The following is a 26,253-nucleotide window of genomic DNA, read 5'->3' on the forward strand; positions in this document are numbered from 1 at the left end:
CTTTTAAATTTTTCGAAAAAGTGAAATTTCTGATTTTTCTGAAATCCTTAATTATCCCAAAAATTTTTTTGGAGCCGAACTGGCGTCATTTCTCGGTCCAAAAAATTTCGGATAACTGAGGATTTCGGATAATCGGAGTTGTAGTGTACTTCATATAGCAAAGATAAAGATACATAACCAACATTTCAGGCTGGAGCGAAATGTAGCCAGATACCTGTACAAAATTGGTGGGGGGGGGGGGAGGCTCCACATTTCTTTGTTTGGGCGCTTGCCTACATTTTGCTCATACCTTGATGAAGGGCTCAACTCAAAACATTGGTTAGGTATCTTTGCTATATAAAGTACATTGTTTCACCTGCTGAGTTTCTTCGTTATATTTTTACTGGGGAAGGATGTGCTAAATCTGGCATTGGGCTCAATAAGTGAAGGGAGGGGGATGAAAGAGAAAAATATAAATTTATGAGGCACCTTGATCTGAGGAGCCATTGACTGACACTAAAGCCAAGTAATTGGTTGGAGATACCCCAGTTAAATTACACAAAATCAGGTCTCAGCTGCAGGTCACAACCATTGCAGTTCAGGAATGCATGACTGAATTTTTCATATGACATCAAAATATATTTTGCAAGCTGCTTGACACTTTGTGCATGATCAGTTAACATAATGAATTAGTGATTCACGTACAAGCAGAACACAGGACATATGGGATTCACATAGTTAAATGCTAGATTGCTAAACAGTATTAGAATTTTGGCTATATTCTTTCATCCATTTGTCTATTGATTGGAAATGCTAATTTATTATTCCATATACTATATTAATTCTGCTTACCACTTATTCCGCCACAGTCTCGATCCATCCCACTGAAACAGGAACTGTTCATATTTTTTGGCAAAGTATTCCACCATTTGTATTCAAAGCCCAACACAGGTTCAGTTCCAACAGCACACTTGGTACACACTGAACAAAAACAAATGCACCGACATTACCTAAGCACCCAAACGTTTCTGTTTGACTTTCTACTGTGTCCTGCCAATAATTGTTCACTATAAAATGATTCATTATATACCATTCATATACTTAACCTCCATTTCTAAAGAAGAACAAGTTAATGCAGTTGGTATTGGCAATATGGGCAATTAAGAGCCCTTTAAATGAAGTGTGAGGATGTTCATGCCATAAAATCAAGTGGAATCTCCATATTTCAGGTGCCATAGGCAACATTTGAGCATTCTGCGCTAAAGGTGTCAACTTGTATGCAAATCTGAAAGGACATGATTGGATCTTTAAATGGGTTGGGTTTTGAAGACCACACACAGGAATCCTTGAAGTTAGTGGATGAAAATGTATTTACATCCCAATGGATTATCAGATTACCATGGGAGTTGAAGGGGGGGGGGGGGGGTTCCCTGCTAACCTCCCTGCCTCTGGCACATCCTGATTCATCCACAATGTAGGTAGGTAGGTGGTCATCTGAGTCTCTAATTATTAATAATTGGAGTATCATGGGTCTCAACAGCTGATTCTGTGCTGCTGGGAAGCAATAGCTTGTACCAGTAAAATTATCCCTTCAGCCAACAGAAAGTTGGAATAGTCTCCAAGAAACAGAAAAATAAAGTGTCTGGTTCATTGTGCCATGTTTGATTACATTGGGCATTGAAGCTATTGCTTCGTGAACACTTTTGGATGTACTTTATGGATTTTGGGCTGCTGGACACGAAAATCCTATCAAGTACTTTTTTAAAAACTATAACCTATTTTTCTGATGTTCTGCCCTATTTTAAGTCTATTTCAAGGATACAAAGCCATGAAATGAAACATGTCATTGAAAATTCTGCATTTGCCCTTGGACTCCTTCCCTGCTGATCTTGGTGCAGTCAGTGATGAACATGGTGAAAGATTTCACCGAGACATTCCAACCATGAAAAAAGCAGCATCAGGGCAACTGGAATCCATCAATGCTGGCCGACTATTATTGGACACTGACACAAGAGGCATTGGATGCAGAGTACAATCAAAAATTAGCATCAAAACATTTTTAGGTCAGTTGAACTAATGCAAAGTGTCAGCATCATCATGTAATTAAACCTGCTAAATTCAATAAAATTAATGTTTCTCATATTTCCTACATGAATCAGCAAATTTAAATTACCTTTGCATTCCACACACAGATACGGTCAAGGGATAGTGGTGGAAGCAGATATAAATGTTTAAGAGGTTTCTATCCAGACACATAAATGTGCAGGGAATAGAGTGATATATAATCATGTGCAAGCAGTGAAGTTTGAGTTTACTTTGGCATCATGTTCAGATATCGTGGGCCCGTTCCTACTCTGTGCTTATGTTCCACCAACCAACAATTTATCTGGAATATCTGGGTCAGGATATTTCCACATTTCTTGAATTTCAGTGAAAGGCAAATGCAAATGTTTCCTTTTTTTCTCTTAATTTCAATTTTATTTATTATTTTGGATGTAGATGGCACTGGCAAGGGCTTCATTTAATGTCCAGTCCTAATTTCCCTTGATAAGATTGTGGGAAGACTCTTCATTGGCAACTGTAGTCCTTACGGTTATCAATCCCATCTTAATTGTTGTTTCATAAAGCTTCCAGCAGTCTGAAAGTATCGGTTTTCAAATCTTGTTCTGTATAAATATAGCTGCAATGTACTTTACATCTTAAAACACTGTTTCCAATAATATGCTTAAACCATGTAAAAATGGAAAATTAAAATACATGTCACACTCCATCTGATTCCATACCCAAGTAATGAGAAAATAGCCTGTATTTTTCTCTTGTCATTGATCATGCAGGAAAGAATCAAAGCAATTTTTTTTTGTTGTTTATGTAATTTTGCTAACTTTGAAGTGATTGGCAAAAACCTCAAGCTGACACAAGGAAGACATTTTCAGTCCAGTCTGCAGGGCAGTGGAAATAAAACCAATCACCATTTTACAAATGATAAAGGTTAAGTACTTGATGGGAAAATAAAATTGCTGGAGACTCAATGAATTATCCTACTAGGGACTAGTATGGGTTTTCTGGGCCAAATGGCCTTCATCATGCCATGACAAAGACAATAAAGAAAATGCAGCCATCTGGTCTGTGAACGATATGCAAATTGTTTAATCAATCAATCGAGACTGCACGCATAATTTTGATGTTGACAAATGTAATTGGCATCCAGCTACCCAGAAAAATTTGTTTTGCCATTAATTTATGACTTAAGCCATCAATGGGCATGACACAGAAACATTCTTTAGTGATGTAAAACAAGGTTGCCTTACTGCCCCAATAGCTCATTCAATCTTTCTTGACCCCAATAAACTTTTGGAGTCGCGTAGCCATGGAGATAATCTTCAGAACTCATGGGAAGCCCCAGGAGTTCAGCTACATTATAGAGACAAGTGATTCATCTTCAGCTGCCCATTTGCTTTTTTCAAACTTGCATCGTCTTCTGCATGATTAAATCTTTCCTACTCTTTGACTTTGATTTTCTGGGTTCTGCCCTTTGGTTCACATGCATTAAAATCTCTGGTATCCAGAAATCAAGCAACTGGTAGTCTCAAGCAACCGGGAAAAAAAGAGGAAAACACATTTAAAATTTTTTAAAAAGAATAAAATAATAGGTAAAATGAAGTCTAAAATTGTAAAAGTAAATGTTCTCTGAAGTAACACAAAAACTTTGGAGAAGGTGGGAGCAAATTTTCAGTCAGAGGAGGGCCTTGGTCGGGCTTTGCTCATAGCAGTTGTTAGAATAAAGTTGTGTGAAACAGCAATGGCATTGCCCAGGATGAAGAGATATTTGATGCCGCTCACCGTAGGGGTGACTCTCTTTAACAGCCTCCTTATGCTTGCTTAGTGAGAGTCACCCTGGTTAGAGGCTTAATTTGTAAACTTTGGGGAAGGGAAGGTTTTATTATCTATAATGTTATTGCTTGCCTTTCATGTGGGGCTCTGTGGAGGAGGAAGAACTTGGCAGATGCAGCGACAGTTATATGTTTTCAAAGAACATGAGTGAAAACAAAGTAAATTTTTTTGTTAGAGTAAGTCTCAAGCAACCAGAAAATACACTCATCTGGCATTTACCAATTCCCACAGGTGCCGGATACCAGGGGTTTTATCGTATGAAAAACCCAACACCCAACCCCAACCAACCAATTTTCCCCTGCAACCGCTGCAACCGTGTCTGCCTGTCCCGCATCGGACTTGTCAGCCACAAACGAGCCTGCAGCTGACATGGACATTTACCCCCTCCATAAATCTTCATCCGCGAAGCCAAGCCCAAGGAAGAAGAAGAAGAAAAGATTTAAATCCATGAACCAGAACCACCAACCTTAAAGCACTGCTCTCGCTCACTTGTACAAGACATTTTGGGGAATTATACTACTGTATAATTGCACTGGATTTGTGATGAAGGAGCACTTATTATCAGATAACAGAGGAAACAAAAGCCTTGCAATTGTGTAGAACATCTAAAGTGGAAAGGAAAAATGCAACTGCAGGTACTCCCCAACGTGCGACCTCTGTGACTTGCGTCCATTCGCAAATATGACCGAAAATTTTAAATATATAAAATTTACACTGATTATGTTATATTTGACAAATTATAACAGGGACACAGGGCATTTAAGACCCAAAATGTGCATATGGACTTCGTTAGTTAGCATCCCACGGTCCATAGGCTAGGCATGGCCAGCTTGATTCCTGTGCGCATGCACAAATCTTCAGTTGACGCACAAGTTCGCGTATTGGAGTTCAGTTGGAGCATACGTGAGAGTTAAGGGCACAAACTCAATATTGTTAGGGCTCTGAACTCTAGTGCATGTGCCAAGTGAACTCCAATACGTGAACCCACCGCGCGTGTACCAACTAAAGACTCACACATATATAGCCAAGGACCCCAGGATGCCGACCAACAAGGTAAGCATGGACCAGAATGTGGAAAGATATGCCGAGGTTGAGTGACAAATTCAGGAAGCTTTAAGTTGTTATCATCAAATCGACAATTAAAAAAAAAAATTGATTAAAAAGTTTGCTTTAAGACTTCAGTGCCCCACACGTGCAGACAAAATTCCAACTTAAGTCCATTTCGAGATACAACTGATCCTTTGGTTCCAATTACGGTCGTACGTTAGGGAGCACCTGTATAGCACATAGAAGAGTTGAGGAAAATAAAATTCCAATCTAAAAGGAACTTGAAGGGATTACCAAAAGTTTTGTTTCCAATGGTGAAATTTGAGAAAATTTTAAAGGAGAGGGTCAAAGGAAACAGGTATTTATTTGAGATCCTCCATAGTCATGTTGCTGGAAAGACTCCAGGGTTTTGAAGGGAAAAATGCTACAGCTCTTGAGGAGTATATTCCCTATAGATAAAATTAAAACAGCCGCCTCATATTCCTTAATCCTTGTAATGCCACACATATCTTATGCATGATATTTATGATACAAAGCTGGCTAATAAAACAATCATAGGAAAGAATGCATTGAAATAATTTTACCATCAGATCCATCTGAGTAAAAGCCAAATGGACAAGGATAGCAGCCAGTGCCATTGAGTTGGGAAAAACCTGGGTTACAAGGCTTGCATGGTTTCTTGATTCCTGTGACAGGAAGCTTCACTGCTCCCTTCATATCCTCACTGCACCGTTTGGGTTCAATCCATTTATACGTCATCTGAGTCTGATAGATCAAATAATACAATGCAAATTTTACAATGTGCCTTCAGATGTCTCAAGCAATAAAATATGCAACATTCTTTTTCCAGATATTTGTGGATCATTGTAAATTTTTAGTCTTTTGCTCAGTGGTTGCAGTGCATACTTTCAATCCATGTCCCACTTCCTAAAAATGGAACAAAGATCCCTCTAACCATCACCGTGTGTTAATTCAATCACCGTCATCACTTCTAGTGTCCATCTGGCTCTCCTGACAGCAGAGTTAAATTCTTGGTATTTTTATGGTGTGGTTTCCCCAAGGCTTAAGAACACATTGTAGAAACACCAGATTCATCCACTCATGATCTTTATAATCAGACAGAGAACAATAATTTCAAACTCATTTAGTCATCGGAGTTTGATTTTCTATTCAGAGCATGTTGCTGGGTTACCATGGAGATTATCTTAAAGGAGAAACAAAGAAGTGTAACTAATTTTGGAATGACCTTGAAATCCAGAAGCTGATTTTCATCTGATTTAATATACTTAATATTGGGTCACCAGAATTCTGTTCAATGATGCAGCCATCACTAGTTTTAAAGATAGTTATAGCCTGGGTGTCCAAACTGTTCCAATTGCATAGCCCATACTAAGGCACAAAGACGGCTCCAAATTATCTTTTCGGCTGCAAATGGCCCATGAAGGTAACGTGTAGGTCCATGGTTGAAACAGTTATAGAGACCAGGCTTCTCTGGGACCTCAAAAAATGATCTGGCTTCTGCCTTTGCATAGCCATTTCCCCCACTCTAATGGACAAATGAATGGATATTGTTAAAGCTTGGAATATTACTATTTGGTCTCTTGTAATTCATTAGCCAAATATAAACAAGTCTCAGAATCACAACCATCATGCCAGGTCAGGTAAAGGTGGATGCTGGCACACTCTGGTGGGTTGTCATGCCATAGTTAATACTCTTCTTTGAAGAGCTTGAATTATAAACTTTGATTGCTATCCAAAAAGAGATGCCCAGTTATTTCAGTGTTTGGTGGATATGTCACTCTCCATCTTTAACTCCCGTGGGCACATGTTGAAATAAAAGGATATTTTTTTGTTCCAGTGAAATTTGCTTCTGATTGTCCAACTTCTAGAGCAAAACAATTTGGTTTTACTCTTGATCAGCCCACATTGTATTCTTCATCTAGTGTAGAAATCTATCAAATTGGAGGGGTTTTGGGATAAACCTCAACACTGCAGTATCTGTCAGATTGAAATGGCAATGACCACTGAAGGTTAATTTCGTCAGTGAATGGGGGCAGGGGGGAGAAAAATAAGGGGCATTGTTTACAAGATTACAAATCAGAAATGTAACCAAGCATAAATGATGATCTTCTTTCTTTTAGTGGGTAATTGTAGGGGGAGGATGGGGAGTGATGGAGAGGGAGAGGTTTTTTTAAATATATCTGTATAGTCGACATATATTATTTTTATATGTATTTCATTATAATTGAATGTAATTGAAGTTTAAAACTTTTTTTTTAAAAGTTTTTAAAAAAGGAAATGTAACCAAACGATCATGAGTGCATGCATGTTTGATTAGTGGGGGACAAGGTCCGCATCCTACTTTTGGTTATATTATTTACTACACACCTGGGAATTTCAAAGCCATACATGTAGTTTCTTTCTCCCCACCCCACCCCACCCCACCAACAAAGATCCAAGAATGCTGTTTATGAGTGAGAAGGTGATTGCTAGACCCAAACAGAGGATGCTTTTTAAAATCATTGCTTGCAGGCAAGTGATTCTCTCAACCAGGGGTGGGCACCTCTTTTTTTAAAAACCTCATATTCCATAAGTGCTGTGATTCGAAAGGGATTGCTTAAGGTTGTATGTGAGTGGAAAGAAAAAGTTTGAAAATCACGTTTTACTCGTACCAATCGATTTGTTACGTGCACAGTTTCATCACTCCAAAGGAAATGGGACATTGACAATTTTTTTCAGTAACAATTCGGGCTAGAACAGTGGTTCTCAATCTTCCCACTCACATACCACCTTTAGGAATCCCTTATCAATCACAATAGGGAATACTTAAGGTGGAATGTGAGTTTTAAAAACTTCACATATTGGAATTCAGCAGGTTGTATAGATTAGGATTGAAAAGTACCCCTGAATGCTGGGGCTGTGACATGCATTTTGGTCTTGTCCCAGAATTCAAGAATTTTTAATTATGAAACAAAAGATTATTGGTGAAGTTTCAGACATTCAAATTCCTTTTTGCCATAGATTCTGTCTTGGGAGACACACTTGGGTTATTTTTAGATAAATACTCTCAAAATTGAATTCAGATTAGTATAATGGCAGGAAGACAAATTACACTTAGAGGCTGGAAAAATTTAGGGGACCAGCATTTCAGGACTGAGCCTCAGAAATGGCCAAAGAGGCAGCGTTTGAACCCATAGCTTACAAACAGTTTGAAAAATTGGACATCTATACACAAAAATTGGACAGCAAAACAAAAATGGGGAAAATATCTAGGTTTCCCTGGGAGGAAATAGTGGTGGCTATTGTGGTGAAGCATATTAATGAATGGCAGTTTTTTTTCTGTTATTAGATGTCTAAATAGACACATACTTTATTATATTGATTTTTTTTGCTGCCATGTATGTTTCTATTTTATGGATAAGTTTATGTTTTGTGGCTTATCATTTACATAACTCTAACAGTGACTCAAGGGTTTGGGGAAACTTTAAAAAAAAAACATTTAAATTTAAATTAAAAAAAATAGGTTGCATACCCATGCCCTAAACCAACCTGACTGTGAAATTCCTTCCTTCTTTGATCAACTAACCATCACTCCCAAACACTGATCAGCTGACCTCCCACTCATTCCAATAATGAGAATTTATTGTCATAAACATGAATAAATAAAATAGTGCAAGGAAAAGATAAAGTGAGGTAGTGTCCATGATAAAGTGAGGTAGTGTCCATGATAAAGTGAGGTAGTGTCCATGATAAAGTGAGGTAGTGTCCATTGAGAAATCAGATGGCAGAGTCCTTGCGCCACCGAGTGCTTGTCTTCAGGCTCCTCTACATTTTTCCCCAATGGTAGTAGAGTGAAAATGGCATGGCCTGGGTGGCTTTCTTAAGACACCACCTTATGTAGATATCCTCGACGTTGCAGGCTGAGTTAACAAACCTCTGGAGGTTTTTTCTTGTCTTGAATATTGGCACCTCCATACCAGACAGGGATACAACCAGCCAGAATGCTTTCCATGGTACACCTGTAGAAGTTTGAAAGTCTTTGGTGACCTGCCAAATCTCCTCAAACAATATAGCCATTGGTGAGGCTTCTTTATTATTGTATTGACATGGAAGCTCCAGGATAGATCCTCAGAGATGTTAACACCCAGATGAGAGCGTTCCACAAATGGTCAGTTTTCTCATGAATTCTCCAACCTGCAGGGGTCTCTTCTTTTCTTCACCCCAGCCCCTGTCTGCAAATCTCAGGTGCCAGCTAGGCAAACTTTAAGCCTTTTTCTGTACCATAGCAGAAACTGAGTAAATTGATTCTAATTGAGACCTGCTGCTAAATTTGACAGGAGTTATTATTCCTTTACTTCCACTAACAGTCATCCCTGCTCCCTCCCTGTAAATATCAGGGCCACCAAGTTAGTGGTCAGCTTAGTGAAAGCATCCTTGGCTCTACTTGCAGGATCCAGGGCCAATCCAGAAATTGATCATGTCACCCAGATTTGCACATAGGTTCAGGGGTTGTTTCAGGTTAATAGGTTAGAATGGGCATCCCTTAGGCATGAATATATTACATTTATTAAACAGAGAAACGTTGCTTCAACCTTATCCATAAAATAACATATTTGAGGAGAATTTTTTTCCCCAGTCGGAAAATGGTGAATCTATGAAATTTTTTGCCACAGTTGGCTTTAGAGGATATCAATAACCAATTGATAAGTTCTTGATTAGTAAGGACATCAAAGGCCAAGGGGAGAAGACAGGAAAGTGGAGTTGAGGGGAAAAATACATCAGCCATGGTTCAAATGGAGTAAACTCGATTGGGTGAATGGCCTAATTTTGCTTCTAAGTTTTATGATTATTTCATCCACCCAACACCATCAACATATCCCAAACGAATAATTTTAAAAATGCTTTTATAGTTCAGAGGTTTATGTGCAAAGATGCTTGAACTACCCTCTCACAATCTAAGGGTTCTATTTTAAACAAAATTTCGTTCATTTAAATAAAAGTTAATTACCTTTCCTTCAGAATCGCATGGTGTATGTGTAGAAAAATAGTCCTTATCTGAGCATAGAGGACGTTGATTACATTTTCCAGAGCCAGGTTCTGATTGAAAAGATACAAGAAATAATCTAAGTTAAATCCAAATTTGACAAACAAGTCCAAACAAAATTAAGAGAACTGAAAGGCCCAAGCTATCGCCTCATCAGCATTTATTAATTATTGACATTAAAATAGATCAATTTTATTTCTCTTCATTTTTATCTTTTTATCTCAAATTTCAAATGCAAACACCCCAATATAATTTACACATTTTTTTTTAATATAAACATGTTTGCCTGAAATTTCTATTTTAGCAAAAGCATTTGTCCGAGAGTGGATTAACAGCACTGCAGAAACAAGCACATGTGCAATGACGTGATTTTCCACTATAGATCATAGTACAAACGCAAGCTGCCAAGGTGAATTAATGCATTTAAAATACTTCACACGCATGCACATAGATAAAATGTGGGCGTCACTGACAAGGCCAATATTTAATGTCCACTATCAATAACCCTTGAATTTTTTACGAACAAAACACAAGACTCAATAACTTTGGCACAGAATTGGCCCCATGTAAACAACATCACAGATTTTCTTCCCCACATGACACCAACAAATCAGTTGAAGCTTCACCACAATCAGATGAAAACTGGCTCCTTAATCTATATTTTTAAAAGTGCCAAATCGCAAATTCCTTAGCTATCGTTCCACTTAAAGTTCTTAAGCGGAGTACAATGTTACCTGAATATTGATCTACGTGACAGCTGAGACACGAGGTTGCTCCTCTTGGAGAGTAAGTGTTTCTTGGGCATATGTCACAATGGGATGACCCAAGTTTTCTATTGAATGTACCAGGTTTACAAGGAAAACATTCTGATGTATAGGCCACCCCTGAAAAATAAACAGAAATAGGACCAGAGAATAATGAGAAAGGCAACTCATAGTTTGGCTAGTCTGAAGCTTTTTATTGTTGCTCCTGTTACAACTCATTTTTACTTCGGTACACAAGTGTGAAGATGAACTGGAGGCACATTTCTGGTATTCCAATGAACAATGGCACAGAAATTGTCTGGCACATAATTCCTGAAAGTTTGTTGCAATGTAATCAAATGCAAATAGTGGATACAAACGGGCTTCAGGACAGACTTCACCTGGAGGGTTGAGGCTGGCTCCCACCATTTTTAACGGGGCCGCAGCACATTTAAAAGCCTGGTTCCCTTTTTACATCACATTAAAAAAAAAACATGAAAAAAAAATATTTGTTAAGTAGTCAGTATTAGAGAGGTACCAAAGGGGGTCTTGTAAATTTTGAGCAGACTCCTAGGGGAGCCAAAGCTGGGAAAAGGTTGAGAATAGCTACTCTAAACTGCCATCTTGCTCAAGACAAGTTCTTGATTCATTTGTCTCATATACTGCTCACCTCCCGTCTTAATTCTTGGTGATATTCTCCAGGCTTTTGAAATCTCTCCCTACTCTCTCCCAGCTCAAGCAATACAAGCAGAGAATAAATAAGTCGGTTCATGCATCTTATTGCTAAACTGTATCAAATTATGAAGTTGATAATTTTCCAGATCGATTCTCAGTCGCTATTCCTTGGATCAATCACAGACTCTGGTGTTTTTGAATAGCCATAATTAGTTTCCATATCCAATGAAGGGTAGGAGTGAGGCTTTCTGGTCCTGGTTATGAGAGTTTGATTGCATTAATAGTGTGAGACAGAGAACAGGATCAGTTTCAGTTCTGATTGCACCACCGTTTAACAGCATGCAATCACCTTCTACATGCCATTCAATAAAGAGTGGCACTTTAGGTTGTCTACAAAGACAATTGGTGTATGGTCTCTGAGAGTTGACAACAAGGACTCATATTCAACCTGTGAGGCAAGTAGAATTGCCAGTCAGAACATCTCTGAATGAAGATTAACAAAGGTCATAAGAGGCCAGAAGTACATTTTTACCTATTTATCCCTAAACCTTGCACATACGGGGTCCAAATTTGTAAAAAGGCAGCATATTTATTTCTTAAATTATATGTAATTTTCTCTAAAGGAATACAACTTTCAATTTCAGCATTCCATCTCTCCATACCTAAGTATGCATCTGATTTCCAAATTACTGCAATACACTTCCTTGCCACCACTAATGCTATTTTAATGAATTTCACTTGATAAAATTATAATTTTAACTTGGGTCTTGTTCCTTCTATATTTCCTAATAAAAATACATCTAGATTTTGTGGAAATATGGTACCTGTAATTTATTCTAAAAAAATTTCCCAAGTCCACCCAAAAAGACCTTACTTTAGAATATATATAATTTACGTTCTACTTGGTCATGTAAAACCAGTATGTAATTATAGAAATTTTAAATTTTATCTATATTTGTTTACGAAAAAAGTTTATTAATTTCATATATGGAAAAATTTTAAATAAAATATTCCAAAAAAAGAACATCGTATGAAAAATTGGGTGAAAGATATATTATGCAACGTTCTCTGGATAACTTTCAGAAGCTGGGCAGATGATCTGGAGATATTGATACCCAGACTAGCTTCAAATCAAAGTACTCTAATAACACGATTTGTTTCAACTCGCACAAATGATGAAATGGCTCAAGATTTTGTCGTGAGTGTTGTTGGCTCATTGCTGACCTGTAAATTGATTTAAAATTAATTCTGATGAATCCTCCCTATGAATCCTTGGGTATAGGAAGGGGAGTTCTCCTGACTAGGTAAAGCAAGTCCTGCCCACATCAATATACAGTCACAACTTTTTTTTAATTTCAGTTGTCTGGAGATTTAATGGCTTCTCGGCATAACTCCAGAAATTAACTGCACGTCAGAAATTGAGACAAGCATATGCCCAAGTTGTGATCCATGGAATGATGTCACGTCTGGTGCTTTGTTTAGCATGTTATTAATGAATTAATCTAAATTGTGATGAGAGTGGCAATTCCTACACAAGAATGTCAATGCTGGATTTGAACTCTGACCCACCTTTCCCCTTTCTGTCCACCCTTCCCCATCACACTCCCTCATTGGATCCTCGCTCGTCAAGCTCCATCCTTCACTCTCCAATCCTCAAAAATTCTCAGAACCCTTGTGAAATTGAGATTTGTAAGTAAATTGAAGCCTCCGAGGTGGACCAGAATCATTAGGTACAACTCTAATTCTGGCATAGTTCAATAGCCTTAAGTCCATTAAAGCAAGAAGGGCAGAAAATTAAAGAGGACCCTACAAGAAAATTCCTGAAGCTGCAGCTTCCTTGTATCTGGATCTCACAGAAATTATAACCACAAGTAAAACCCAAAAGGTCTGCAGATACTGCGACTGAAGTAAAAACCCAAGGCTGGAGAAATTCAGTAGGGCAATCAATCTACTTCATATGGCAAAGATAAAAATATATAACCAACATTCAGACTTGAGCCCTTTATCAAGGTATGAACAAAATGTGGGGCTGGCACCCGAACAAGATGGTGGGGTGGGGGGGGGGTGGTTGGGGCAGGGGCACAGTCCCACAGGGAGGAGGCAATAAGTGGATAAAGGGAAGGAGGGTACACCAGCAGAAAGGGAAGGGGGGTGGCTCTGTGAATGGAGAGGGAAGGGGGTGGAGAGCTGGAGAAAAGAAGACAGAGGGGTAGGGATGGGAAGGGGAACAGGGAATAGCCGAGCAGAAACCAGAGAAATTGATGTTGGAGAGTGCCCAGTTGGAAAATTAGAGAGTGGGGCACAGAATTGAAATTGTTGGCCACTGGGAGATCCCTGTCACTGATGCAGACAGAGTGCAGTTACTCAGCAAAATGATCAACCGTGACTGAACCACTCTCAAGCATAACTGCAAAATTTAATTTTTTTCTATGACTGGTTTGCAAAGACCACTGCATTACCAAAAAAAACCTCCTTAGAACAAGAAAGCAATTAATGTGAGCAGTTATCTTTAATTTTTTAACCATATAACCACTTACAGCACAGAACAGGCCAGTTCGGCCCTACTAGTCCATGCCGTAACAAATCCCACCCTCCTAGTCCCACTGACCAGCACCCGGTCCATACCCCTCCAGTCCTCTCCTATCCATGTAACTATCCAGTCTTTCCTTAAATGTAACCAATGATCCTGCCTCGACCACGTCTGTCGGAAGCTCATTCCACATCCCTACCACCCCTTGTGTAAAGAAATTTCCCCTCATGTTCCCCTTATTTTTTTATTTATATACGTCCTACAAGTCCTGATGACTACAGCTGTAGTAAGTGCAACCAGCTCCATCTCCTGAAAAACCACTATTAAAGAATTGGAGCTTGAGTTGTATGAATGGAGGATCATCAGGAAGGCTGAGATCGTGATAAATAAGCCTTTGATGTCGGTGTTTACACCCAGAGTGTAAGATTCATCTAGTAGATGGGTGAACTGAGATTGGCAATGGGAGAAAGATGTTGGTGCAAGGTCACCCTGTGACCATTCCCCTCAGCAACAAGTATACCACTTTGGATATTGCTGAGGGGGGGTGGGGGGGATAGCTATTTTGGCAAGGCTGCAGCCAGAACAACAGCACTGTGGTCAGCCCTGGGCCTCAGAACGGAAGCATGAAGTCAAGTTGAGTGATAATAATTGGGGACTCAATAGTTATGGGAACAGATAGGAGACTTGGTGGCTGCAAAAGGGACACTAGAATGGTGCATTGCTTCTCGGATGCTAGGGTCCAGGATGTCTCTGAATGATTGCAGAATGTCCTTAAAGGGATGGGTGAGCAGCGAGATCACAGTACATTTTGGTACCAGTGACATAGGCAAGAATGAAATAGAGCTTCTGCAAAATGCACTTAGGGAGTTCAGAAAGAGGCTGAGGAGCAGGACCTCCAAGGAGGTAATCTCTGGATTACTCCCAGTGCCACGAGCTGGAGAAGATCAGAATGGGAACATCGTGCAGACAAATGAGTGGCTGATGAGATTGTACAGGGGCAGGGTTTCAAGTTCTTGGATCTCTGGAAAGGATGGCCTATACAAATGGAACAGGTTTCACCTGGCCTGGAGGGGAACCAATATCCTGGCAGGGAGGTTTCCTGATGCTGTTTGGGTGGGGGGGGGGGGGGGGAGGGAGAGAGGGTGCACATGGAGGAGAGGTTTAAACTAGAATCACTGGGGTGTGGGAATCAGTGTGAAGAGGCAGTTGGTGCACATGTAGGGATAGCTGGTAGGAGCTGGTTTGGAAGGACAGGCAGAAAGGGCAAAATAGCAGCCAGTGGGATGAGTTGCAATGCAACAAGGACACAGAGTCAAAAAAAAAATAACAAATAGAGTGCTAAAGGTTTTGTATTCAAACAAATGCAGCACATCAAGTGGAATGCCATGTAGTACAGCTGCAGATTGGCAAGTATGATGTTGTGGATGTCACTGAGTCATAGCTAAACGCTGGATATCATCAAGAGCTGAATGTCCAAGGATACACAGTGTATCAAAAGGATAGGCAAGTCAGCAGAGGGGGTAGTGTGGGTCTGTTGGTGAAGAATAACATTAAATCATTTGAAAGAGGTGACACGGATCAAAAAATATACAATAATTGTGAGTTGAGTTAAAAGATGGCAAGGGTTAAAGAACGCCTTGGCAATTATATAGAGACCCCCAAACCATAGCCGGGATGTGGACAACAAATTACAATAGCAAATAACAAAAGCATTTTAGAAGGCCAATGTTATGGCAGCCATGGAGGATTTCAACATGCAAGTGGATTGGAATCTCAAGAGAGAAATTTATAGAATGCTTATGAGATCATTTTACAGAGGAGCATTTTAATGAACCCACTACTGGATCAGCTGTACTGGATTTGGTTTTGTGTAATGCACTAGAGGTGATTAGAGATCTTAGAGGAAAGGAGCCATTAGTGATCAGAATATGAATGAATTCAATTTGAGATTTAGCAAGAAGCAAAGGGCAGATGCATTTCAGTGGAGTAAAGGGAATTACACTGGCCTGAGAGAGGAAATGGCCATAGTAGAGTGGGAATAACACAGAGCCCCAACAGATGGAGTTTCTGCAAAAAAAATGAGGAAGAAGCAGGATAAATACATAGCCAAAAAGAGGCAATATGGCTGACTAGGAAAATCAAAGCCAACAGAAAAGTGAAAGAGAGGGCATACAAGGAAGTGAAAAGTAGTGGGAAGATAGAGGATTGGGAAATTTTTAAAAACATAGAAGGCAACAAAAAAACTTCTTAGGAGGGAAAGGATGAAGCATAAAAGGCGGCAAGCAAATAATATCAAAAAGGATACAAAAAGCTTCTTCAAGTATATGAAGAGTAAAAGAGAGGCAAGAGTAGATACAGGACTATTAGAAACTGATGCTGGATAAATAATAATGGGAGACAAGGAGATGACAAAGGAACTAAATTAGTATTTTGCATCACTTTCACTGTGGAAGACCTTAGCAGTGTAATGGATGCCCAAGGGTATCGGGGAAGGGAAGTGAGTGCAGTTATGATTTCAAGGCAGAAGGTACTCAGAAAGCTGAATAGTTTAAGGGTAGATAAGTCTCCTGGACCAGATGGATGGCACTCTTGGGTTCTGAAAGAATTAGAGGTTGTGATTATGAAGAAATTATTAATGATCTTTCTGGAATCAAGAGATTCTGGCATGGTCCAGAACAATAAAAGTGCAAATATTACTATTCAAAAAGGGAGGGAGGGAGCAGAAAAGAAATTATAGAACAGTTAGCCTGACATCAGTGATTGGGAAGGTGTTGGAGTTGATTGTCAAGGATGAGGTGACAAGAGTACTTTGGGCATATAACATGATAGGCCAAAGCCAGCATAGTTTCCTTAAGGGAAAATCTTGCTTGGCAAACCTACTGCAATTATTTGTAGAGGTGACAAGCAGGCTAATTAGGGGAGATGCAGTGGATGTTGTACATTTGGATTTTCAGAAAGCCTTTGACAAGGTGCCTCACATGAGGTGACTTAACAAGAGCCCATGGTAATAACAGGAAACATGCTAGCATAGATAAGCATTGGCTGATTGGCAGAAAGCAGAGAGTTGGAATACAGGAAGCAAATTCTGGTTGGCTGCCAGCTGCTGGTGGAGTTCCACAGGGGTCGATGTTGTGGCCGCTTCTTTTTACCTCGAGGCTGCAGAAGGACTTGGACAGATTAGAAGAATGGGCAGAGAAATGACAACGGAAATACAGTGCTGGAAAGTGTACTTTGGTAGAAGAAATAAATGGGCAGATGTTTTTAAAAATGGGGAGAAAATTGAAGATTCCCAGATGCAAAGGGACTTGATAGTTCTTGTGCTGGACAGCCTGAAGGTCAACTTACAGGTTGAGTCAGTGGTGAAGAAGGCAAATGCAGTGCTGGCATTCATTTCAAGAGGAATAGAAGAGCAGGGATATGATGTTGAGGCACTGGTGAGACATTTTGAATGTTGAAAGGCCTGGATGGAGTAGATGTAGAAAAGTTGTATCCCATGGTAGCAAAGTCAAGGACAAGAGGCCACAACCAGGATTGAAGGGTGTCCACTTAGAACAGAGATCTCGATTGGCGAAATAGCCTATTTTTGTTCTCATGGGCCAATTTAAATCTAGAGATTATCTGTGCAAAAAGAAAATATTTCAATAGCTTTATTGTTATAACTCGCATTTAACACTTCAAATTTATATTTACTGATATATATTCCAATCATCTAGTGAATTAGAGTTTTGGACAATGTCATTTTTCATATTACACAGTTGTACGAGGAAATTTTGCATATAAAATAACTGGCAAAATGCCACGGGGTGAAATTGAGAAAGATTAAAAGTTGCTTCAAGTAAATGCCACATTTCATTTTCAAAGTCTGATGTTAGAAGCATTTCTAAACAACACAAGAAACAGACACCCTGAATTACTTGACAAAGGGAGGAGTTTATGCTTTAAGAGGGAAACGTTTGTGTGCATTTTGGTCAGTATTGTTCATAGTGTGAAAAATTAAAAAATTTTTAAAAAAGAAATGCGTTCCATCATTTGTCACTTTAATTCTCTCCCAAAATAATTATCAGGTCATGATAATCTGCTGTTCTACACAGGAAACTAGGTGACCCAGTAAATGCAGAAAATACATGGGCTGTTAATCAAAATATCTTGTGTATTTTGACACTATTTATACAGGTTTTTTATTAATGATTTACTTAAAGTTCCAACAATCATGGTTAATGGAAAAATAGCACTATATTTGGATTTAAACACCAAAAGGGAGATCAAAATCCTCAATAAACCAATATAATATGACATGATCAGTGGAGAATAATTTATTTTAAAAAATTCTTCACACGAGTATTAATTAAATAGATAAACCTACACCCAGCGCAGCCATTAGTCATTTGGTCACTATTATTTTTAGACTTCAATTTCATTCAGTAAGAGCGGAAGGTGAACTCTAATATGACATACTGTACATTGTCCTCTCCAATACATTTTAACTTATTAATTTTTCTCTTTAAAATTAAATTATTAATAGGATACAGAAATTGTTGTCAAGACATTTATTACCCAGAGAAGAAAGCAGCGACTTATTTACTTGGCTGCCTTGGAGGCATAAAGAGGAGTGAATACTAGTCAGACAAGAAAGGCCCTTACATGCAGTGAAAAAGCCCAATTGTGAAGGCAGAGATTCTCTGCCATTACATTGGGAGACTTACCTCTATGAATGCGCTGTGGCCAGCTCTAAGGCACCGACTGCAATCACTCTCAGGGAAGGATCATCAACAGAGTGCTGTGCTCCACCATCTTGCATGAATGCAATGCTCCAGCAAGCAGCTGACTGGGGGCGTACTGATGACGTTGCGATGTCCCTGACATCTCGCAACCCATGTCCCCTCCCTCCCTCCCTCCCACCCACTCACCCCTGTGCCTCCATGGCTCCTTCAGGGCAGAGGCGGACGGCGGAAGTGGTCGGTGCAGGCTATGATAGCCCGGCCAGCAACTCCGGCATCTCATCAGGCCTCTCAAAGTCAGTCTTCCCTACCCATCATCCCCCATGCAGCTGGAACCATTCTGGGAAACAGAGCAGTTCCAGCGGCGTGGGGAATTTTGTGCAGAGAAGACGGCCATTGCTCTACTACATATTTACATGGGCGGTGTCATAGCACCAGTTTCCCCGCCTCCATTGGTTCTGGGGCGAGGGCGCTACGAGGCACCATTTGACGTGAATACAATGCAAGAGCAGCCTTTTAGGGCAGCTCCATGAAAGGCAAGTTTATATTTTTCCCTCCACGCTTATAACCGGCCTCCAGGTGGAAGCTTGGCATGAAAGGGTCTGAAGTTGCACCAAATAGCTTAGCTCTTATTCAAATGGTGGTCTCCTTTGTGGTCATGGACTTCAATCCACCCTAGAGTCTGATAGTTATTTCCAGTTAATCTATTCAATAACAATATCCCTCCTTTTGAATCAACTACATAGGATGTCAATGTCAACTTCATGATTGAAGGGCATCTACTGAGAACAGAGGGTGGTGAATCTGGAATTTATGGAGGTCAAGTCATTGGCTGTATTTAAGGGAGAGATTTTAGGTTCTTGATTAGCCAAGGAATCAAAGGTTATGAGAAGACCAATCAGTGGAGCTGACTAAATGATGGGCCAGACTTGATTGGCTGAATAGCCTATTTCTGCTCCGATGTAGGGCAGGAAGTAACATTACTTCTGCACAGGCCACTTAAATTTTACTTTGAATCATTTTCAATAGAGTTAAATCAGACAGAGTACCATCCACTTACACCCCTCTGTGTGCTAAATTTAACTTGATCGTGTGGAATGGAAAATACAAAAATAGACCAAGAAAGAAGTGACAGATTGATTTAAAGAATGTTATTGAGTCAGTCAGTTTTCAGAATAATTTACTCTCATTGTGCCAACCAACAAGTAACCCGACTGAAGGAATCAATTCCACATCCAAGGCAAGTAGGTTTCTAACCTATTGTCATGGGGATTATACTATCATACCTGCTATTTATTAAATTATCAATATGCACCCAGGAGATGGTAAATTAAATATGGAAACAGCAATCTAAGAGATCAGGTAGACAGAATACATTGCCTGAAGCTTTAATTTTCAAGTCAGATGGATTCTCCTATTCAACTTCCAGTTATATCTCGTCCAGTCACCATCATTTGGAAATACCTCAGAGACTCACATATTCAACAAATTAAAGGATTACTTACATCACTTATTTTAAAAATAGAGGCTTGGTGTACCTGTGATAAGAATATATCTGATGAGAACTGGTTTTGGTACTTTCGTGTCCAGTGACAATCTTGTTGTTCGCCAGTACAAAACATTATTACCACGATTCAAATTGACCTTTTAAGGAAAAGACAGCACATGACAAAATCTGAAATGAACAGCAGCGCACATCCCTGTAAAGGTAAAAGGTAAGATTGGTGGAAGCCAGATAACAATACCATTAATACTATGTCTGAAAAATATGGAGGAATATTTTCAATGCGTCGCTGGGACAATAATTGGTGGAGTTTCATTTCTACTGGTATCAGTTGATTGACATACCCACAGATTGGGACAAATTGAAAACCTTTGGCACAGAATGAGATGACTGCTGGCATAGCACTGGGGTGAATGGATTGCAAATATTTAATGAAAGTGTGGTATTAAACAAATCTGAGAGACATGCAAAGTGAGGCAATGCTTCCTGTGGGAGGTTGTTATTATGGGGTAATGGAGACATACAGCACAGATGCATGCCCTTTGGCTCACCAAGTCCAGGCTGACGATCAAGCTTTGGCTTACAGTAATGTCACATTATTCTCCCCTCAGTCCTATCAATTATGTCATTCATCTGCTCACGAGGGGAAATTTTCAGTGGACATTTAACCTACCATCTTTGGGTCTTGGAGAAAATGGGAACACCTGGAGAAAACAGATGCATTTGCAGGGAGAACATGCAAATTTCACACAGTCAGCACTACAGGGTCAGGATTGAACCTGGGCTGCTGAAGGTGTGAAAGCACCACAGTTGCTTTAGTGTACTGCATGCAGCATTGTGTGGATTGCAAATCCCTCAAGATATTAAAGCTAGTTTCACAAAATATGCAAGTAGATCCTTGACCTCATTTTATTTGACCCACCTAAATTAGGAGTAAATGGTTACAAAACAGTAATAGTTTCTTCACCTTCTCATGTCCTGTCATGCACAAAGCCCTCTGAATAATTAAAACTCATGCCTCAACAGAAACTCAGCTATCATAATCTGGCCAATTGCATTTTGAAAGCACATGAACGGATGCTACTCATCCAGAACCCAATTCATTGTTTATACTACCAACTTTAATTTGCCTACCAATACCTCCCAAGATGCTTCACAACACAAACTGAAACCAAAACAGGAAATATTTTATATTCAGGAAATAACTGCTAGGTTTGCAATTTGTAATTGTTATGATTTTCAAGGTCATAGCAGGGATTAGAAACATAGGATTGAAGGAGCAGATCTGAAAGGATGGATAAGAACTCTGAAATTAAGGCATTACTCAACTCGGCAGTTAATTGTGTTTCACTGCCTAATAGTGCTGGAGATCAGGTGCAACCTGTGTGGAGTTTGAACATGATCGCAAAGGTTTCCTTCCACATCCCAAAGATGTACAAGTGGGTAGATCCCAGGTGTGCCAGTGAGTGGGAGAATCTGGAGAGAGTGGATAGCAGCAACTTGGATCCATTCCCATATGCCTATTACAGCTGTGCAATTAGATCCTGGATTTCCTCAGAACTAGTCAGCGTAAATTGGCAAAACATCTCCTCCACAATTTCTATCAGCTCCAGAGCACCACGGCAATGTCTACTTAGCCTTCTGCTCTCCTCACACAGTATGACAACAACATTATATGCAAGTTTGCTGACCATATCACTGTGGTGGGTGGTATAAAGGGGGGGGGGGGAAATGAGTCAGCATACAGGAGGGAGATCAAGTGAGAAATTTATTCACCATTCAACCAAGTTTTCAGTGTTACCAAAACTAATGAGCTGATTGTAGACTTTAGGAACGAAAGACCAGAGGTATCATCCAGTGATCATTGGGGGAAATCAGAAGAGGCGAGGGTGAGCAACTTTAAATTCCTGGGTTCACCATCTCAGAGGACCTGTCTGGACCCATCATATTAATGCCATTGTGGAGAAAGGCTGTCTGTCTCAGCACTTCCTTAGGAGTTTGTGAAAGGTTGTGGAGATGGATAATAGAAAGTGTGATGACTGGCTGCATCATGGCCCTAGTATGGGGGGGGGGGGGGGGGGGCCCAATACCTTGGAGCGAAAAATCCTGCCAAAGGTAATGGACACAGCCCAGTAGATCACAGGCAAAACTGCCCCACCATCGAGAACATGAACATGAAACATTGCCATGCAGCAATTATCAAGGACCCACACCACCCGGGACATGCTCTGTTCTCGATGCTGCCATCAGGAGGAGGAACCGGTGTCACGGGACTCTAACCTCGAGGTTCAGGAATAGTTGCTACCCTTCAACTATCAGACACTTGAACGACGGACTAATTCAGAGATTCATTGAAAGAAACATACTTTGCTCATTGTTTATTACTGAATTACCTGCATTCGTATTTCGGTATTTGTACAATTTCTTTCTTTGAATAACACGTTACCGGTAATTACAAAATTATGATTTGCCTGCAGAAAAAAATTAATCTCAGGGTTGCTTACGAATTCATGTATTTAACTCTGAAAATGATCCCACATTCAAGTTCAAAATTAAAGTACGATAGAAGGGACTCAGTGGGCTGAAGGACCTGTTTCCTTGCTGCATGTCTGCGACTCCACGGTCAGTTAGCACAAAGTGAATAAACAAAAATTCAAAAATAACTTGATAATTATATTTTTGTATGGAAATCCCTTAACAGTTTCAGTCTTCAATATTTAACATAAGCGATGAATAATGCCCTTGCTAATGGATGTCAACCAGTACTTGTAGAAAGAGATAGTGTGAAAAAAATCACTAATAAATTGAGGCTGTAGTTCTCTATTTTCATATCTTCCCCTTCTCTGTCTCCATGTATTGAAGAATCTGTCACCTCATCATTGTTTATATGCACACTATCACAAACATTCTCTTTGTTTTCCCCAACCCAATTTCTCTTTGCAACTTTTTCCCCTTGTTTTCCAAATTTTGTATTTCTGAGGAATGGTCTCTGACATGAAATGGACATCATTTCTCCCCCTCCCACCCGAAAATGGTGCATCAGCCACTAAGGGCATCTGGTATGTCCTGTTTTTTTTTGGTTACTTACGAATATTTTTTTTTTAAAACCTGATTATTTTCCAGACCCATTTCAAGCTTTTGGATTGAGCGGTGTCATTAGGTTCACTGAGAAATGCCCAGACTGCTCGGCTTTTGTGGTGAGCTGGTCACGAGCACCAGTCAGCTTCCAGTTTGTGCTAATGAATAGCAAGGTAGTTCGTGAACTTTAATTTAAAAAAAATTGGAACACGAAGAATGAAATGAGGTCAATGTAAATAATGTGCCTTACATGAAGATCTAGATGTGCTTTCTAGATTGTCATGAGTCATAACCACATTTGCTTTCAATAAAAAAGACTGGAATTCAAATCATACGACTAATACTCAGTGAGGTTAATCCTACTAGAGGATGCTCAGTTTCTCAGAATAACAAGGAGGATTAAAAAAAAAACTACATCGTTAATCAGCATTCTTCTTGACTGTTAAGAGCCACAATGAGGATTAGAATAATAATGTGATGTTTCTTGCTTATCCAGACTGGTTTGGAAACATTGCCATACATTTAAACTTTTGATCTTCCAGCACAAGAAACCGTCTGCTAAATGACAATACCTTTTTTGTTTTTTAAAGACAAGTGAGAGAAATGGCAACAATTTTGGGAATGAGCTCCAGCTACTGTGCAGCACTTCCTCCATATAATTTAAAAAGCGCCAACTTTTCACAGCGCCCCCTTGCTTCTTCATAAAGCTACAACCAACGAGCCGACCTGCTAATAATGCGCATCAAAATTACCATATTCAAACCCACAGCATTTAATAAAACGCGTGGTAATGAGTGAGGCACAGATGTCCTTGCTATAACGTGGTGAAGGCTGCACTTTTGAATGTTGATGTGAACCAGGAAGCAAACTAGCACTTTAGATTTTAAAGGTCACAAATAGAGCCCTTGAAGGGTGCAGTGTTTATATAGAGTGAGCTGGAAATTTAATTGAGTTGAAAATCTTGTGCCAGATCATGGAACTTTCAAATACCTGAGAATTTTTTTTCTTGACACTGAAATTCATACAAACACATTTGGAATTGATTACATCATTCAAATTACACCAATCACATTATCACTTATATTAGGCAAAATAATGTGAAATAATTAACAGAATGTCCCCCACACCACCTAAAACAAGCTGATGCCATTTAGGCACAAAGTCATTTCTTATAGGATAGATGTTAAATGGTCCCCACCATTGGCAGAAGTTATTCAAAAGCTTTGAGTGCCCTCACAAATCATCAGTGAGAAAAGGTTGTGCAAATTTTCTAATGCAGCACTCAGCAAAGAAGAGACAGGAAGTAGAGATGTTCTGCATGTTTGGGGATATAGGAAATCCAGTTGAGCAGAAGTAAAATCCAGCAGAAGGACATTACCATGGAGGCCAATGCTAAGAGTGATGTCTCAAGGACCTTGTATTGGTAGTGAAGTTTTATGACTTCACACGTGGTCAGGACCAGTGAACACATTAATAAATGCCATCTTCCATGTTTTTCCAAATACAAGTTTAATTTTTAATTACAGGATTAATAATTAATGGTCACATGGAAGGTTTAGAGCAGTGCTTCTCAACCTTTTTCTTTCCACTCACATACCACTTTAAGTACTCCCAATGCCTTAGGTGCCCTGTAATTTGTAAGGAATTGCTTAAGGTGGTATGTGAATAGAAAGAAAAAAGTTGAGAACTACTGTAGTAGACAGAAAAGGGAATGCAGCAACTTTGGCAAGCCAGATGCCAAACTATTGAGATTTCCAAGAGGTTGGATAGCAGATTATCTGACCTTTACTGGACCAAGGTATAGCTCTGAAAATGAAAAGGCTACAGAGAAGAATGTAATGACAGGATCGAAATATTTAATACACATACTGCATGATGATTCCACTGATTACTTTCTGTTCTTCTCATCCATTTATTTTCATTGTCCGTTGATTGACACTGATCATTCTGAACCTGTGCAGAAATAATTATTATATCCAGTTAGTAGCTGATGAACACGTCAGAAAAGACTAATATCCGATATAACGGAATTTTACAGATATTGATTGTATATATTTTTGTATTCAATATTATTTTTGGACAAAATACAAGTTATGATTGAATTGTTTAATTATTATAATTATAGAATTTGATGTTCTGAACAAAATAGTTATGTAATAAAGATTAAAGTTTGTATTCCTATGCCATCCAGAAATGACAGTTATGAGAGAAACACCAAAGATTTGTCTTTATTAAAAACACCAGTCCCTAGTTTCGAAACAGGGGCCAGAGAGAGCCACACGTTTACTGGGCATAAGCACATCCCAGCCAGACAATTAAAACTAATCATCCCATCCTCCAAAGTCATCTGAATTAATTACTTCAGCCATTTTTTTGGGTAAACAGCACTGCAGCAGACTTACAGAATCTATAATGCCTTTAACACAGAGGTGCTAACCGACTTCGGTGGTCGAGTCAACGATCTGTCAATGAGCAACTCATTCATAAATGGCCTCTCGTGCTTATGCGGCTGATAGAGTCTGACAACCCGTCAGCCACGATTTGAGTTGTCAATGGCCATAGGACGCACACAGCAACACTGACAGCACTAATTAAGCCTAGAAACTTCTATCCCCATTGTTAACATTGATGTTTTAATATTATTGTGAGACCGACCATTTACATGTGATAATTAAAGTCCAAATATCAGGCATACAGAACACAGATTTTACTGTGTATTGGAAGCATCTAGACCTGCCAACATCTTTTAATTATGGCTTGCACATGTGAATAACTGCTTGCCGTCAACCATTTCCCCATCTCTAGAATAGAGCAATGCAAAAAAGTAAAACACAAGCTTGTAACAATAAGCTCAGAGATGCCGATCAGATTTGTATCCAACAAAATGGCTTATATTCTGCATTGTTTCACATGGATCTTTGAATGAGATTCGATATTGACAAGGATGACATTGTCTACCTGACATCAACACCCCTCATTCCAGTTAGCATGACTTAATAAATGTGTTTTGTATGCTCTATGGTTTTGTGTGCATTCTAGCTTGA

General features: G+C 39.4%; 1 protein-coding gene across 9 annotated transcripts in view; it reads right to left on the reverse strand.

Annotated features, from left to right (window-relative positions):
- Positions 1-26,253, reverse strand: part of LOC138765094 (endosome/lysosome-associated apoptosis and autophagy regulator 1-like) — a 110,198-nt gene that overhangs the window by 42,222 nt on the left and 41,723 nt on the right. For 8 of the 9 annotated variants that reach the window (XR_011358472.1, XR_011358473.1, XM_069941802.1 and 5 more), the window contains 7 exons: positions 25,079-25,162; positions 22,525-22,602; positions 20,166-20,271; positions 10,696-10,845; positions 9,926-10,014; positions 5,502-5,682; positions 832-960 (listed from right to left, as the gene is read on the reverse strand). Coding sequence is in view for 7 of the 9 variants with exons in the window: in XM_069941802.1 (XP_069797903.1) it covers positions 832-960; positions 5,502-5,682; positions 9,926-10,014; positions 10,696-10,845; positions 20,166-20,271; positions 22,525-22,602; positions 25,079-25,162 (817 nt within the window). In the remaining 2 variants the exon portion in view is untranslated. The remainder of the gene's footprint in view (positions 1-831; positions 961-5,501; positions 5,683-9,925; positions 10,015-10,695; positions 10,846-20,165; positions 20,272-22,524; positions 22,603-25,078; positions 25,163-26,253) is intronic. The other variant, XM_069941804.1, reaches the window with a different exon arrangement.

The sequence above is a fragment of the Narcine bancroftii genome, chromosome 5 (genome assembly GCF_036971445.1).
Source record: "Narcine bancroftii isolate sNarBan1 chromosome 5, sNarBan1.hap1, whole genome shotgun sequence".
Lineage (NCBI taxonomy): Eukaryota > Metazoa > Chordata > Chondrichthyes > Torpediniformes > Narcinidae > Narcine > Narcine bancroftii.